The 17,856-nt window shown below is 50.1% G+C and overlaps 1 protein-coding gene across 1 annotated transcript; it reads left to right on the top strand.

Moving 5' to 3' along the window:
• The first annotated feature begins 3,323 nt into the window (after window positions 1-3,323).
• Window positions 3,324-17,433, top strand: IGFBPL1 (insulin like growth factor binding protein like 1). The gene is made up of 5 exons (XM_037493010.2): window positions 3,324-3,771; window positions 12,073-12,182; window positions 12,833-12,949; window positions 14,819-14,972; window positions 16,501-17,433. Exons 1-4 carry the CDS (start codon window positions 3,324-3,326, stop codon window positions 14,966-14,968), a joined length of 825 nt encoding a protein of 274 aa, XP_037348907.1. The 3' UTR covers window positions 14,969-14,972; window positions 16,501-17,433.
• Window positions 17,434-17,856: the final 423 nt, after the last annotated feature.

Genomic DNA, 17,856 nt, shown 5'->3' with positions numbered 1-17,856 from the left:
CAGCCAGCCTCTTCTGTATGCAGAGGAGGTACGATTTCACACCATGGGAGTTCATGCAAGGCAAGGGAGGTGCTTAACCTCCTGCCCCAGTGGGAGAATTCAGCCCCAAATGTCCCCATAACCATACAGAACCCACAGGTGTGGTCTATAGTGTGAACTCGCTCTCTGGGAACCAGAGCTCGCTGGGTTATGGGCATACAGGCAATTTTTAAAAAGGAAATGGATGCCAATCACCTTTAAAGCAATGGGATGTTTTCTCTACCTTGACATGATAGCTGGGTGTTGGATTCTTCTGTTTTAATTGTCAAGAGTCAGTCTCACATAATGCCCTGCCTACCACTTAAAAGGCACATGGATCATTTGTATATGTGACCAGGCAACCATGCATTAAGCACATTAATTTAATAATGATTACACTGTTTGGTTACTGCTCCCTCAATGTTTGCATAAACAGCAGGTAAACCATTTATGTGCTAATCACACCATGTGTGTTCAGCCAGAGTCAGCTACTGCACCATGGGAAAGGTGGCTCACTCTAAGAGACTTAAAGACCCGCTCATCTGATACCTGATGCTTTGATTGTCTCCCCACCTCCTTGCCAAGACTGACAGGGAGCTTACTACCTCTTCAGTAGTCCATTCTCTCTTTGGGTAGCCATAACCATTTGAAAAGTTTGAAGTTACTAGGAAGAATATTCCTGAGAAGCAGCATGTTTATCTCATTTCCAAGTTCTGCTTTGTTCATTTAACATTCCTATTTTCTTCATATCGTTAAACAATCTTGAATTTCTGCATGTATGTGCAACCACATCTTTACAATTAGACATACATTTTATAACTGCTATTCACTAAACAACACATTACAAACATCTTTTTTGAGGTTTATTTATTTTTAAATATAATTTATTTATATATATTTTACATCATTGTTTATTTTTGTACAACATATGCTTTCTCCTCTCAGGGGTAGTGCCCATAGAATTCCCACCACCCATTCATCCGTGCACCATCACCATAGTCTCTTGTGCTCTTCCCTCCCTGTTTAGATGCCTCTCCCTTCCCCTGCCCTGCAGAATGTCTTTGATTTATAGTCGCTTGTTAATTTTTTTTTACTGTTATTATTTTTCCCCTGATTCCTTATTTGGTTCCCCTATATTCCTCCTATAAGTGAAAGCATCTGATATTTTTCTTTTCCTTATGCCTTATTTCACTGAGCATAATCCCTTCTAGCTCCATCCATATTGCTATAAATGGCATTTCAGTTTACCTACATCTTCCTCATTTTCAGTGCCCACATTATCCTCTATTGTTGGAGGTATAAATAACAATTTATTTAGTCATTGCTTGTTAGTGGGCATTCAGGTCATTTCCAATTGTTTGCTATGGTAACCAATTCTAGGAGGAAATCCTCACACATCTTTCCTTAAGAAAGATTCATAGAAGCGCGCAGAGGGGCAAGAAGTATGAACACTTTAAGATTGATTGATTGATTGATTGATTGATTGATACAAGCACTGGGTACAGTCAGAAGCACGGAGGGTGAGAGAATTCATCAGAGCCAGAGCGGGGAACAGAACAGGCAGACTGACGAAATACACTGCTGAAGGGGAGCAGCGGGCAACAGGAGAGTTCTGTCGTGCCATGTGGGACCCTTGCCGGCGGCCAGGGATCCGAACTGGCACTTCAGAGGCTGCTCGCAGCTTTGCAGCCCAGCGCTCAACCGCTGCGTCACCAGGGGAGGCCCATATGAACACTTTAAAAGGCCATTCCAGGTAAAGACAGCAGCCTCCTGGTTGAAAGCAATTGTTAAGAAGGACTGACAGCCCTGCTGGTACTATGCCTACATTATATTTAGTCCTCATTGCCACCCACCCCCACAATGCCTAACCATACAGATGCTATGTGCTTATACAGGAAGAGCTAGCTGTGCTCTGACCACGCTATCAGGTGGCCTCTGCAAGGAACTCTTTGTTGGGTGAGGTTATCCGCTGAAAGATCACAAACTAGGGAGGAAGGACTTGAAAAGCAAAATGGACATATCTGAGAGCTGTCATTGGTCTTCCCAGAGTCCGGGAGGCTATCTTCTTTTCTAGGAGTTCAGACAAAGAAAACAACGCAGGATGAATGCAGGCTAGGGGAAGTGAAGGCAGGAAAAATCAGCCATAAAACCTGCTTAGCAAGTCTCTCCCTCCAGCCAGTGTCTTCACTTGGCTATACATCAAAGTCCAGCCATCAACATTCCCTTGGGTTTCTTGTCTGGGTCTCCTGCCAGGACCAGGTCAGGCACGGGTCCACAGAGCCTGGCTCCAAGCAGGCATAGGGGACACATAAATAAATAACTGACTGCAAGACCTTGTTCCACTATGTGTTTCCATCACACACTCCCCACTAAACCACAAATTTGTTGACACTTGTGCACCACAACATTCAGCAGAGCACTATTTGTAGTAACAAAAGCTTGGAAATATTGGTTAAACAACTACAACTTTTGGACTTTAAAACTGTGCAAAATTTAAAAGCCCATTGTCGATTCAAAAGAAAGCATCTCATCACAATCCAAATCACTGTATAGGTGAAATGCACCAGGACTCTAAGTAGTTTTAAGGGGAGTGGGGAGGAACAGCCAATTAAACTATGCTTCATTAATTACACAGGAAGCAGGATGAGAGCTTGCAAGGGACAGGAAATACCACAGATGAAAAATCAAGAGGGTTGTAATGTGTAGCGCGTGTATGTATGTTTAAGGAGATGGTTCATACAATCACACGTGCTTTTACAGGCGTGCAATATTCCCAGAAAGGTGCACAGGACCTGGCAAGAGTGACCTCTTGAGGCTGGTTTGGATTGGGATACAGGGTGGAAGAGAAACCCTCTTTTCATCCTTACACCCATTTGTAAACTTTGAAATTTCAAACCACATCATCCTTGTATGAAATAATACTTTGAAAACTTAGTAATGCAAAAGACAAGAGAATGTGCGGCGTCTGGAAGGATTCAGGGCATAGTATTGGAGCCCTGAATCTGGACACCGGACACGCAATCCTCGCCACCACAGCGATTTAGGGCAAGCTCCCGTCTTGACGGGATCTGTTTCCTCAAGAGGCCGTTGGGCATCAGAGTGTGGGTCTCAGCACATTCTCCAGCTTGTCGCCCAGCGCTTGCGGGAGCCCACCCCGCCAAGCTGGCTGTGGGCCGGCAGCCGTCTGCGGGCGCCCCGCGGTGCAGACCCGGCCAATCAGCGGCCGCGGGGCGGGCGGGGTGGCTGCGCTGCGCGCTCCTAGCGGAGCGCGAAGCAGAGGCGCCACTGCCGTCCGGGAGCAGACCATGCCACGCTCGCCCTTGCTCTTCCCGCTATTGCTTCTCCTGCTGCCGCCGCTGGCCCCGGGCTTCGGGCTTCGCGGCACCGGTGACCGCCGGCCCGAGTGCGGCCAGTGCCGGCCGGAGCTCTGCCCGGCGCCCGCGCGCTGCCCGGAGCCCTGGATCGCCGCGCGCGACGAGTGCGGCTGCTGCGCGCGCTGCCTGGGCGCTGAGGGCGCGAGCTGCGGGGGCCGGGCGGGCGCTCGCTGTGGCCCCGGGCTGGTGTGCGCGAGCCGCGCCGCGGGGACGGCACCGGAGGGCACCGGGGTCTGCGTGTGCGCGCAGCGCGGCGCCGTCTGCGGCTCCGACGGCCGCTCCTACCCCAGCGTCTGTGCGCTGCGCCTGCGCGCCCGGCACGCGCTCCGCGCGCACCTGGGCCACCTGCACAAGGCGCACGATGGCCCCTGCGAATTTGGTGAGTTCGGCTTGGACCCACAGTGCTGGGAAGGGTGGAGGAAGCGGGACCCCAAATTCTGGGGTGTGGGCCAAAAGATTCCCCGGTACAGCAATGGAATGCGCCACCTAGGCCTCAGTTTTCTGTTCAGGAGCAGTTTTTTTCTCATCTAGCTACATGGTGAGGGAGACAGGGGCAGGAAGCCACATCCTGCCTCCTTCCTTACCAAGCTCATGGAGACAACAGCCACGGAGCTGCTCAATATTTTGGTCAGCCTGCTGCTCCTTTCGGTACTTAAGTACTTGCTCGTGCATTTATTTGTAGACCTGACATGTTTGCCTCCACGAGCTGGGAGGTGGGGAATGGAATGATTCTCACTGAGTCTAAGTCCCCCCCACTTAACCACCGGGCCTGGCCCGGTGGTTTGAATCAAGGGGGAGGGAAGGGCTGTGGGGGGAGATGAAGATGCCAGAGCAGGAGGAAGAGGAGTCCCAGACCAGGACTCAGGAGTAACCTGGCCAGAACCCTGGGTGGGGCCCTGCTGGGGGCGCGAGGGAGCTCCCATCCAGGACAGGTCAGACCCCTGGAAACCTAAGCTCTGAAAAGGAAACACACCTGGCTTTTGTGGAGCTAAGGTTTATATTATTTGGAGTGTTCCACTTTAAGTAAAGGAATAGAAAGTCATCAATTGCTAGGGACCTAGAAATTTAAGCTTCATTAACTTTACAGCAAAGGCATCTATGGTGCTATCATTGTCCCTGTTCTATGTGTGTAAGTTTTTAAAGTTAAATAAAAATCACCCAGAAAGCAGGATAGGGATGTCTAGCAAAGCACCCTGCTGGCCCATTAGGATTTGGAGAACTCCCGGTGTGTATGCTGCCTGGAGGGGGTGGTGAGGGCAGAGAGTGCTTGAGCTGGTGGCTGATGAATACCAAGGAGTTCAGCTTGGGGTTCAGGTATCTTGAACGGAATTCTGACCTGGGCCTGGAGAACGAGTCCAGACCAAAATGCCTAAGTCAACAAAGACGTCTTGGGAAGTGTCTAATAATATCCATTCCGGTCCCGTACCCCACCCCCTTAACATTCAAGGTATATTTACTCATACCCTGGGGACCCAGCTGGTTGTTGGAGACAGGGCAGGAAGGTGCCGGGAAAACAATGCTTAGCTCCTTGAGGAGGCCCCGGGGCAGCCCTGCAACCTGGATGGGCCTCCGATGAAGGAAAGACTTGGCTGAGGCTTCCCGCACCCCTGCTGGTTCCCTGAGTGACCTTGAGCTGGTCTCTTCCCCTGGGCCCACTCAGCTCCTGCAGAGCGCTGTTGAGGTGCCTTCCTCTTTGAACCTTTGTTTCTGCCCCTGGCATTTCACTAGTCCTGTCTCCTTCCTCCTACTCCTTCCTGCCATTTCTTTTTCACAAGTCTGCTTTCCTCAGCAGTTCTCTTTGTCTCTAGACAAGTAACACTTTCATTCCACATGCAGGAGACAGAAGAAATGCTGACCAGGGCCCCAGAATCCAGCCTGTGCTGATGGGCTCAGATGATTGCCCCCTGGAGTGGTGTCTATTGCAGAGAGAGAGCACCTTGAAGACATTTAGGACAGATCTGCTATTAGGTAGTGGAGACCAAGACACAGTGACACAGCGGGACAGGAGACTTGCCCAGGGTGACCAGTAAAACCAGACCAACCCCCAGGTCCCCAACACCCCGTTCAGGGCTCTTTCAGGACAGGAATTGATAGCGTTAAGTCAGGCAGGTGGCGGTTGCTATGGTTACCAGAGTGCGGACAGATGGCAGATGGAAACCCCAAACCCCTAATTCATTGAAAATTACCAAATGACAAGTAAATGTGACAGCCCCTCCACTCTGATCTACGGGCACTGAAGCCCGCCCCAGGCACATGCCCCGGGAGTGAAGATGTTCACAGGGCCAATCGGAGGCCATTCCGAAGCCACTTTCAATGATCCCTTTCGTGACAGGCATCCCGCCTCCCCAGAATCCAGCCCTCCTTCCCCACCAGTGATTGTGCCATCCACCGCAGACCCTCGCACTGTTTTCCAGTTGCTTTTTGTCCTGAAATGTTTATGTGGGCCCTGCTTTTCTTGTGTCACTGTGAATCCTGAAGGTGTGGATGGGGGATGGTTTCCCAGGGAAGGGGGGCACCTCCTTCTGCACTGCCCTCCAGCCCTCCTTTATTCAGAGGACACAGCAGGAGCACTTTTTAACAATGCCCCTAGGGATCCCTGCTGAAGAAAAACTGAACCAGTGGGAGCAGCAGCTGTTGTTCTATATTGGAAATAAAATCACCCTGCACAACTCCCAATATAAGTGAGCCTGGATTCAGTGGAATGAGGCCTCCGGAAACAGTTTTTAGACTGTGCAGCTGTGGGGTAGCATCCTTATACGTGCCCCTAAGTGCCATTTGGAGACAGTTTTCAGGCTTAAATTCTGACCTTTCCTCTCATTCTCTGAAATACCAAAATGCCTGATATTGAGAGTAATTCTGTCATCAGTGCACATTTATCGAAGATCCACTGTATTCCTATATGAATGATTCTTTATTGTTGCCACTGCTTTTGTATACATCTTAGTCGATTTTTACGACTACCTGAGCCAGGTCTCACAGTTATTGAATAGAGAGAAAAATGGAGGTGCGCGGAAGGGAATTTCCTGGAACCTGGCTGGTTCCCAGTCAAGTTGGGGCTCCATACTGGGTTTTCAGGCTCTTTTCACATGGGGCCATGCATGTCTAACTCACTGGCAACCTGGCTAGGATGGGGCTGCCAGCAGGCCAGCCTGCAATCTTTCTCAGTCTGGATCCCCCTTCCTGTTTTTCCCTCTAGGCCTATTACTAGTGCCTCTGTCTAGAGCTGGGTGAGGGCTCCTGAGGGAGATGGGGTAGCCTCACAGAAGAGGAAGCATCTGAGAGGAGCCCAAAAGACCAGAAGAAAATCCCTGGGCTGAGCAGGGGACAAAGGGAGACCCAGCATGAACCTAGGCTCGGAGAGGGAGGAGGCCCCAGGGTAGTTCAGGACAGAGTCATCGCGATTCTTGGGGGCCAGGCTGAGGGGTGAAACTTCATTCTGTACTAAATTATTGATTCTGTTCCTCCACTACAAGGTGGCGTGGCATTATTATTGTCATCACATTACTTTAAAAGGCTGGGCTGCTCAGTGTACTCTCCCCCCACCTTTTGTTTACACAGGGAGGGGATTGTGATCCTACACACAGCAGGTTGGGGTGGGTTTGAATGTTAAATTCAATAGGAACAGAATCCATGCCAGTGCCCACTGGGGCACCCAGCCCCCGAAGCTTCTGTGAGCTTGATCCTGTGTCTTAAAAAATTTACCTCGGTTGAAATTCCAGCTCCACTTAGAAATCTCAGCCTGTGCAAGGCATGTGTTACCAGGTAACCGGGAGAAGCAGCAAATACCACTTTGTGAGAGGGACAAAGAAAGGGGGCCTCGTGCTCAAAAGCCTTTCATGCCGCAGGAGGGGATTTGAGGCACAGGCTGCAGGGAGCCGGATTAAGCTGTTTCTCGTTCCACATCTGTAACATGACTATTAGCATAAATTATCAGGGCTGTTCGGCACATTGATCATTAAACCCTTTGGTTGTGTGCTTTTTCATACATGCAGATGGGGCCCTGGGGGGGATGACTTCTGATATTCCGTCTTTCCCTAGCACCGCTAACTTCAAAGAAATCTCAGAGGCATTTGGAAAGATCTTGCATTCTGGCCATCAAGGACCACTTTAGTTGATGGGGTGGGGACAGATCCCCACACACTGTAATAAGAACATCGACCCTTTTCATTTGTACAAACCCACGCGGTTAATAACACAGTGATATCCAGTCTCCCCTTTCACCCCAGAGGATGTGCGGCCACAGTCATTCATTTACAGATAAGGAGGAAATGGTTAGCAGTTTGCCCACGTTCTGTGGTTGGCGAGGGACCTCCAGCACTGGCATTTCCCTGGGTACCCTTTTGCCCGGCCACAGTGTTGCCTCTGTCCGTGCACCCCTGGATGACTTTCCTGTGTTACCTGATGAGTGCATTTGTGCCATCTGAGAGCTGTTGTTGGCACAAGCAGAAGCATACAAGAATTTAGCAAGAGCTAGAGATGAAGCTGGCGCATTCAGACACTGGACTCACCAGGTACTGCCCTGCATCTTAGAGACCACATTTCTTTTGTCAAAGGCAGATAGAATGGAAAACCTTGACTTTTCCAAGAGTGTGGTAGCTCTGGCTGCCAGAACAGGACATTATGAGGCTCGCCAGAGCGAGGCCATGCCTCTGGGGCCTCCAGGCAGGGCCCACACATATCCCCGCTGAGCAGAGTCCAGGAGAGGGTCCCAAGCAAGCACCTATGGCAGATCACCTGGGGGGTCACCTAGCTGCTGAGTGCTCAGATTCTTCTGTGGAAGCCTTTTATGGTCTGCAGGGGTTCTTGTAATCATTCCTCACAACAGCCTACAGAGAGGGGATGGGAAGGAGAATGAATTTTGTGCCCATTTTAAAGAAGAAACTGAATCCAAGTGCCAGCCCTGGGGCTTGTCAGGGGTAGTATTTGAACCTGGATCCCACCTCTCTGGGGTTGTTATTGGCATTAAGCACCCCAGCACCACCCTCAAATGAGCCCTTGGGGACCAGGAATGTCCTGCTGGTGTTGAGGATGCAGCTTCCATCTCGTGGTATCCGCACACACTCTCTTCCCTGGGGGTGATGTTGGAGGTTTTCATTGTGCAGGAAAGAACAGTTCTGTGACTGTTTCCTTAGAAAGGTCTGCTGGCAAGGTGCACCCTGGCCTGGAGTCTGCAAACTGGGATTTTAGGAGGGTCCTCACCATTCCCAGAGCTGAGAAGGGGAGCTCACTGTGCCTGAACTCTGTACACGATGTGCAATCCTCCACACCAATGCTCGTCATGATCTGGAATTTTGGCTTTCCCTGATCATCTCCCCCGAGCCCTTTCCCTTTGCTGATTTGCATTGTCTCCTTTACGTAATAAATCATAGCTGTGAACATACCTATGCTGAGTCCTGTGAGTTCTCTTAACAAATAGGTGAACCTGGGAATTTTCTTGGGGACTCACAAACAATCTCAAAGGAACTTGCTCTTATTCTGGAATGGAGGCCAGTCAGATAAGTGTTTAACAATGAGTAGGGAACAAAATAACACAGACTCAAAAATAGGGTGATTTTCGGTGGACGGCGGGACGGGGGTGGGGTCCTGTGTAAGAGCAGTGGCAGTGGAGGGTGGCTGTCGAGTGAGTGAAGCATGTGCATGTGTTGAGCTGGGAGGCCAGCTCCCTGAAATTAGTTATGTACACAAATGGTTAATCAATAACCATTAAAAGGAAATCAGTGTGGAATTAAGGGTGCTCCTCCAGGCCCCTTCACCTTTCTGAGTTTTGCTTTCCTCATCTGCAAAATGGGGATAAAAGTGGGGCTGGTGTGAGGGTGAAAGCAGTAGTGTATGTGCGGGTGTCCTCTGGAGAGAAGGCAAAATGGGGTAACAGAACTCAAGTTTCAGAGCCAGGCCCTTGTCTCCCACGCCAATTCAGACTGGGTGACCCTGGCTAGCTCCCCTAGCTGGCAGCTGGTGAGACTGCTAGAAAATTCTCCCACAACCTATAAGCAGACAGCAAGTGCTGGTGCCCGCCCGGACAGCGTTACCACCATTGCTACTGTTATGACAAAGAATGATCGTAAAGCACTTTTAAGAAATGTTCTGAGAGAACAGAATTCAGTTACAGTGGGATCACACAACTGTATGCATTGTCCAAATGTAGAACTGTACCCGGGAAGAGTAAATGTATTGTATGTAAATTTTTAAATAGATGAGAATTTGATTGTCCCTTTATCATCCAAAGCAGGCCACTCTTTTGTAAAAGAAATGGTATTTTCTGCCACAAAATCAGTGGCCCAGACATTATTTCTAAGACACTCTTTCTTAATTGCAGTTATTGAAAGAGGAGAGTGAAAATTGAGGAGAAAGATGAAATGTGATTTACAGGTTTATTCATTTAGGCCTGAGAAGGATGGATGAAATCTCATTTAAAATTTATGACTTCACATGAAGGAAAATACAACACACTGATTGAGTGTCCCTTCGGAGCCCATTGAGGGCTTTGGAAGAAGACACGGCTCTGATTGTTCCCACAGCGAGCCATTTGAGGACTGGTTTGGGCTCCCGAAGGACATGAATACATTAGATTCTCTTTGTCATCCCTTGCAGATGGGGCCTCTGCCGGAGTAGCACAGGATGTTGTGATTCTTTGTGGCAGCCAGGCAGGTGGCTGAGGGGCAGCCAGCAATGTGAGACGCCTGGGACCTCGTTTCATGGGGGGGGGGGGACTTTGGCCATGCTCAGGAACATGTCTAGGGCATGGTGCTTGGGGGTCAATCAGGTAGGATGGGTCATGCAGGCTGGGAATGGGGAGGGCAGCCAGCAGGTGGGGTGGCAATGCCTGTATTCAACCCACTAGAGTTCATCAGTCCTGAGATTGACAAGTAGGAGGAACAAGGAAGTAAGTCTTAGCTCCAGGTGAGGCCAAGTACCTTCTTATTAGCAGAAGGGGATAAGATTGGAAGGGACTGGCTTCTGTAGGTAGTGAGTGCTCTGTCACTGGAGGTATACAAGGAGAAGCTAAATGAGCACACTGCAGACAGTCAGGGAATCTGGGAGAGTTGGGATGCCAGAGGGCCCTTCCAATTCGAGACTGTCATCTAAGGCTATTTACCAGGGAGTTTTTGGCATTAGCTTGAAAACATCAACTTCCCATTTGTCTGAAAGACCAGACCAGTCTCATATCTAGCTCCTGTCTCCCCATCTCTTGCCCCTCTTTCTCCAGCCTTTTTGTCTCCTGCCCTTTGTTATTTTTTTCTGGCAGCCTCACCCAGGTGGACAGCACCCTCTACCTCCCCAGAGCTGTTGTGTGGAGAACGGCAGGGCTGTCCTTGAGACACCAGATCAAGCCCCAGGAGTCATAGACTGCTATTTGATGGCCGGAGAATGAGTGTGTTTGTTCATGCAGTCATCTGTCTCCCAGACCTGCTCCTGCCCCCACTTGTGTGTCATGTAACTTGAGCCATTACTTGCCAACTCATTCTGCGATTAGACCAGCTGAACCACCTTGTGGAGCAGGGGGCATTAGCTCCACCTTCTACACCAGCACCCCAACAGAAAGCATTTCCCTCACAGGACCTCTGCATTGCACCTTGCCCAAGACATCATGGGGCTGCATACCAAGGTGGGCAGTACGGGCCGCCCAGTGCAGGTGAGACCAGATGGAAGCACCTAGACTGCAAGGCAGGGTGCGACTCAGCAGCTAAAAGAGGTCAGACCTCTGGTCCTGGTCTTAGCTGCATAACCTTTAGGTCCTGCCAGGTGGGGAGCTGTCCACCCCTGGAGCTTGGGGTGGGGGGGGAGGTTTTACAGTCCCTGCAGAGGGAAGGCAGGCAGTGTGGGCCCTGAGGGCACCAAAGGACTGGATGGAGGACCTGAAGGCAAGGCTGAGGCTGCTGAACTTGATTTTTTCAGTCCCAGTGTGAGCAAAGCAGATGTCAGGCAGAGAGGAGGCAAGCGAGGAGTCGCAGCTAAGCATTTCTAGCACAGAAGCCTGCCAGCTCTCCAGGTCATCCCGAGGGCCCACGCCCTCCCTCACCTCTCTCCCATCTGCACACTGACCCACATTGCCAAGTCCCTGATTCAAAAGCTCCATCGTCAGCAGTTTTGCCCTTTGGATTGGGGAGGTGTGTGTGGAGTGAGGGAGGCCACCACGTGGATCTGTGCTTCTAGGATGTGCAAATGGGTGTCTTGAGCAGACCGCAGCGGGTGTGGGCACCAGGGTGAGTGCAGCTGCTCTGCATGGCATTATTCTTTGAAACGCCCTCCAAGTGGAAGGAGAAAAGCCCATCTGTTAGAAGACTCCGCTGCTGGTGAAGTGACACCAGCCCCTCCCAGAGCCTGCCTCTTGTCATTTTGTTGAGTTGTAAGCAGATGGCATCTGGGTGCCTGGAAGGAACCCTGGGAGGGAGTGAGGCCAGACAGGAGCTCTGCTGCAAGCGTGCTGGGTGACATTGGAAAGTTGCCTGGTTGTAGGACAAAGGCGGTGGGCCGGGAAACATGTAGGCATCCATCCAGGGCTAAGGGAGACTCTTCTATGATTCCTTGCCTAGGAGTAACCTGCTCTTTGTGTGTGGAGGGTTTTCAGCTGCTCCCCTGTTACACTGACCCAACAGGCTCTCGGCCCATGGAGTTTTAGAGGCCGGTGCTTAGACCCTGACAGTAAAATAAAGGTCATGCTCCTTGTCTTTTCTGCCAGCTCCTGTGGTTGTCATTCCACCCCGGAGTGTTCACAATGTCACCGGTGCACAAGTGTATCTGTCCTGTGAGGTGAGGGCTGTGCCTAGTCCTGTCATCACATGGAGGAAGGTATTTCTATCCAAGATCTCCTGGGGGGAAGAGGGGAGGGGAGAGGAATAACTTTTTTCTTTAAAGTGTGTAGGTGTGTATATCTTATATGTGGACCAGAGAATTAAGATACCTTATATGCCACTCCCCTACCTCCAGATTTTTGCTTCAAAACTTTGCCCCCCAAAGTCCTCCCCAGAGAAGGGGGAGCTACCATCCTTCTTATATCATTTGCTTCCTTGGCTTAGGAAGTTCTGCTGTTATTCCAGCCTAGATCAGCTTGAATAAATTAGAGCCTACACCACTGGATCTGGTTTTAGAAAGACCTAGCAGATAACCCAGTCTCATTCCAAATCTGAATCTTCTTGCAGATTAGTCTCTGAGAGACTGGCATGCATCAGAGGGCACGTTGTTCCCTTAACAGCCCTGACAGGGGCCATAGCATATTGAATTGGTGGTGTCCACATCCCTGCTATCTAGCAGGGGGTGCTGTCCATACATACATTTAGGTTTTAACAGCTACTGATGTCATTTTGGTAGGAATAAGAGGTGCTGGATGTGAATGAGGACATTGGGCCAGTAGGAGAATGAGGACAGTGAGGGCAGTCAGTGGGGTGATCCTTGTCCACTATGTTTTTCCTAAACCACGCTGGCTTCTCTGTCCTCTGTAGGTCACCCAGTCTCCTGAGGGTACCCAGGTGCTGGAAGACTTGCCTGGGGACCATGTCAATATAGCTGTCCAGGTGCGGGGGGGCCCTTCAGACCACGAGACCACAGCCTGGATTTTGGTAAGTGTCTCATTTGTTTAGAATTAATAGCTAGGACTGACTGGCCTGTAGAAAGCACCCTTTGTATATCTATAACACATTACACACTTCAAGGCTGTTCTTGTCCATTTCTCAGAAAAGCAGGGCAAAGGCTTTAACCCCTGAAAGCATAAGTGATCTGCCATGGCAGAGTTCTGGCCTGGAAAGATGTTCATGCCCTAATCCCTGTTATGTGGCAAGAAGGGATTAAAGTTGTTGATTAGCTAACTTAAATGAGGATGTGATCCTAGATTATTTGGGTGGGACCAGTGTCATCACAAGAGTTCTTTAAATGTGGGAGAGAGGCAGAAAGGGGACAGCCAGAGAGATTGTCATGTGAGAAAGACATGACCTGCCATTGCTGGCTTTGAAGATGGAAAAGGGGGGCTACAAGCCAAAGAACACAGACAGCCTCAGAATGGGAACGTCAACACACGGATTTTCCCCTGGGGTCTCCGGAAAGAAGGCAGCCCTGCTTACCTCTTAACCTTTAGCCCAGAGACCCAGTAGGATGCCTTCTTACCCCAAGAATAGGTAAAGAATTTGTATTGTTTCAGTTTACTAAGTTTGTAGTAACTGGCTACAACAGCCACAGGACAATGACACACTAGCACGTGGCTGATAAAGAGGAAAGATGGCACATTGGTGCCTGCAGAGCTCTCTGGAGCCACCTGCAGCATGTCTGCCAGGGTGGAGAACGCCACGGAGGGGTGAGACAGGGCTCCATGTTGGGCTCGCCACTGCCTGTCTGAGCAGCAGTGTCCACGGTTGTAAAGAGAGGACTGTGGACTGACAGCATCCCGGGGCCCTGCCACACTGGAGTCTCTGACTTACCCGTGAGTCTCCTGTTGCCGGCGGGTAGTGACGCTCACTGCTCACCCCCAATCGGCAGGGGTTCAGGATGAGATGACCGCATGGACCTTTGGTCTGTAGAGTGGCTCACAGCTGAGCACTTGTTACCAAAACCGGAGGCAAGAGCAGCGGGCTGGTGGGGGGCACGCCATGCATGGCATGAGCACTGGTTGCTGTCTGAGGTGCTCTCATTTCACCCCAGCTCTGGGGTCTTGGGGACTCTTCCCCACTCCACTGAGACAGGCCGGATGCAGGAGGGTCTGTGGCTTTTTAGGCTGCCTCTGCTGGAAGCGGCGTGGGCCAGTCCTTGCTCAGAAGACCGCTGTTCTTTCACATTTCAGTCTTTTCCTTATGCTCTGTCCCTATCTCCTGGAGCGAAAGGACCAGGGGACAGCAAAGGACAGGGGTACAGAGGAAGCATTAAACTGAGAGCCCCGGTAGAGAGGGAGCTGAGAAGGAACTAACTCGGGCGGCTCGGCAGCTGAGGCAAGAGCAGGAGTGGAGTCGACTTTCTTACTCCGAGAGGGAACAAGTGCTCCCCAAAGAACCAAATAAGCACGTGATCTTGCTGTGCCACATCTGACCATGTAAACGTGCATTTTGCAACCATCCCAGGCCAGGGAGTTTCATTGGCAGTTCTCGCAGATAAAAAAGACAATTTTGTAGCCTTCAGTAGATTTTCACAGGCCTTTAATGCCGATTCAGGGGACAGACTAGCTTTCTCACAATATTCCTCCGGCTGTCTCCGCTCTCTCGTCCCTTCTGCCTCAGAGCGACGCTGCCCGCTGCCCGCTGCCCGCTGCCCTTATATCCCCTTGTCCCAGCGCAGGTGTATGTTTACATATGCGCATGCCCTGTGCTCTGGGGCTCAGGTGTCCATAGTTACAGGTGCACGTGCAAGACCGCAGGTGCTGGTCACAGAGGCTAATGACAACAGGAGGGTGTAAAAAGCCTGATTTTTAACTCATTTACCATACAATGTGCTTGCTTGATTTCTAGATCAACCCCCTGAGAAAGGAAGATGAGGGGGTGTACCAGTGCCATTCAGCCAACATGCTTGGGGAGGCCCAGTCCCATGGCACGGTGACCGTTACAGAGCCCAGCAGATACCAGGCGCCCCGCCTGCCAGCTCTGGAGGACCGCCTGTGATGCAGTAACGTACCTGTTCTAAGTCCTCTTCACTATTTACACACCAGGTCACAAGAGATTGAGATGGCTTATAATGAAAAAGAACAATACGCAAATCAAGGAGAGCAAAATGAGCAGGAATGTAATGCAGTAAGCAGGTAGAGACTCATATGTTCCACACACACACACCACCCCAGGCTTCCCAGCCGTCATGCAGAGACAGGACCTGTGAACGTGATGGGCGTCCATAAGGTGGGAAAGGCCAGTCTTTTTTTCTGTTTCTGAAACTGAAGGGACTGTTCCCTCCAGACCTTCCTAGAGAAGGCCAGAGAGCAGACACTGTCCGGGGAGAGCACCACGGAAGCCTGCATGCAGGGAGGCAGGCCTGCTTCCAGTTCTTCCCTGTGGGCAGCCCTACTGTCTGCAGGCCCTGCCGTCTGTCCTCAGCACTGTGTGTGCCTGCTTAGCAGAGCATCTCCAGGAGAATCTGCCTCTCCCCCACCCAGTGGCTCTTAGTCCTCTGTCCCCTGGATGAGAGCTGGAGTAGCATCTGCCCCCTGCAGGTGAACTCTGAATGCACCCCTTTATTAACCATCTGTTGCTGCCTAACAACCTGCAGAGCTTGCTGCTGCACAGCCATCACCTTTATCCTTTGCTCACATCTGTGTGGACTGGCTGTGTCTCCACTCCCTTGTCTGGGGATGCAGCTGGAGAAGCAGCCCCAGTGAGCTGTGTGTCCATTCTGTGGTCAAGGACATGAGCAAGAGGCCGAGCCCAGCACACAGGCTGTTTCTGCTCAGGTACGACTTGTGTCATAGCTGCAGAAGTCCACGGGCTAAGTCACAGGACCACTCCAGCAGCCCTGGAGGACAGATGTTGCTCCTCCCCCGGGAGGCCATGGGCAGAGGCTCACAATCCTCTCACAGGAACAGAGGAAGGAACGGCCACAGACAGGCACCATCACCAAGGCTGACCAACGGGTTTTTAATAGAGCAGGAAAAATAAGACGCAAGTTTCATCGTGTATGAAAAGCAGAAGAATTTTGCTGTGGTTGTAACAGTACTATGCTGTCAGCCACCCATATATATATATATATATATACTTAATTCTTAAGTATATATATATGCATACACACATAGGTGTTTGTATACTTTAACAGAAATGATTCTGGAGTATGAATATGTTTATTTCAGATCATTTTCAAAAGGAAGCCACAAAGAACCATGGAATTTTAAGCCCATCACCACCACCTAGGTCTTCTCCTGCTCCATGCAGCCTTGCCAGTTCTTGCTTGCATACCTCCAGGGACACGGAGCTCATGACCCCAAATGCCATCTTTGGATTTTCTAATAGTTAAAAGTCCTTCCTCATATTTAAGTGGAATCTGCCTTCTGGAAACACCCACCTATTGGCCTTTCATGTACTTCTTGGGCTTCACAGGCCCCTCTGCTCCCATGGGCATTCCAGATCATTCCCTACCTTCCATTTAACAAGTAGTTGGTCATGCCAAGCAGGCTTCTTTTCTCTAATTATTTCTCCTCTCTTCTTCCTAGGGTCTTAGAAACACCGGTCACGGGATGGCAGGAAAGACAAGTTACGGATCATTTTGCCTCATGAAAAATCAGAACTGTGTTTGTAGACGACCCCTTTTGTATGTTTTTTAAAATTAGATACAAACTAGATTTGTATGCAGGTGTAGTTTCTAGCAGGACATGTGCATGTACTTTTTTATACTTTTGAAATGCATTGCTCTGTAAAGTTCTTTTTCAAACTGTCCTCTCCCAGAGGAGCTCCCATTCTGGTATATTTATAATTCTAAAGGGCTTGAGGGGCACATGTTAACTGTGGCTCTTCACCTCATGTCTGTAACTGGGGGCACTGTGACTGACATGTGTGCTGTAGGAGGGAGGAGGATCCTGTTCTCTGCCTGACCTCTAATTGCTTTGTGACCTCCAGTCCCTTCCCTTGTGGGCCTTGGTCTCTTCACTTGTGACTGTGGCATTTGGAATGGATATCAGCAGTCTCCTTTCTAGTCCTGCCATCCCAGAGTAAAATGACCCACTGGGGGAAAAAAAGGCACAGGAAGTCTGATCTTAGCAGTCTTTGTACAGTGATATGCCCTCAAAACCAAATGCCATTGCTTCCTATTGGGCTGTGGACAGCTACCTGTCCCTCTTCTGTTCCTGCCATTTACCTTTTATGAAGAAATTTAGTACTATATGGGACTCTTTACCAGACTCAGGACTCTCTTGATTGGACATTTGGGGACCAAGATGCCCAGTGTTCTCTGCCAGTTGAGAGTGGGACGTGGTCTCTGGACACCAAACTGTGCAGATGGTCAGGTGCTGTCTTGGCTACAGAGTTAGGGTGTGGTAGAATACATTTGACTCATAGATATTTTGACCTCACCTAGGAATAAGGATTACTTGCTTCTTTTTAATGGAAAAAAAAATTAAGAAGAAGAATATGAAATATCTGGGCTAAAAAAAAAAAAAAAAAACCCTAGGCAATTTAAATCTTTTAAGTCAGAACTAGGATCTCATATGTGAACAGTCTTTAAGGTTCATGAAACACTTTCCACCTACAGTCATTTCCCACCCGCGGGTTGATAGGGGGGAGAGTATGAACACACACACCCCTCCCCAGCTCGTCATGCCTTGCAGAGGAGAAGCCAGGCTCTGAGAGTGAGCTTGGCCCAAGGCCTGCAGGCCTCTGGGCAGAACCAGAACTCAGGGCTCCTAGACTCCTTGGTACCCTTTTCATCCCCAGGTGCTGCTTCTCAGGATGATCTCATAATTATGTAAACTATGTATGGAGGCTCCCACCCTCCAGGAGCTGCTTATCAAATCTTGTCTCTACCTTAATAACACTCATGCAGCTCATGTTGGAGGGAGTCCTTTGGAACTGAA

Source organism: Talpa occidentalis, unplaced genomic scaffold, assembly GCF_014898055.3.
Source record: "Talpa occidentalis isolate TD23 unplaced genomic scaffold, MPIMG_talOcc4v2.1 talOcc4.7, whole genome shotgun sequence".
Lineage (NCBI taxonomy): Eukaryota > Metazoa > Chordata > Mammalia > Eulipotyphla > Talpidae > Talpa > Talpa occidentalis.
Note: the sequence above shows the minus strand (reverse complement) of the source record. Positions and strands in the feature narration are given on the sequence as shown.

Bases quoted from the DNA above. Each gene is read 5' to 3' on its own strand.
- IGFBPL1 (XM_037493010.2), top strand. From the start codon at position 3,324: ATGCCACGCTCGCCCTTGCTCTTCCCGCTATTGCTTCTCCTGCTGCCG. The intron at 3,772-12,072 runs GTGAGTTCGGCT...CTTTTCTGCCAG, and splicing joins CGATGGCCCCTGCGAATTTG to CTCCTGTGGTTGTCATTCCA. The intron at 12,950-14,818 runs GTAAGTGTCTCA...CTTGATTTCTAG, and splicing joins AGACCACAGCCTGGATTTTG to ATCAACCCCCTGAGAAAGGA.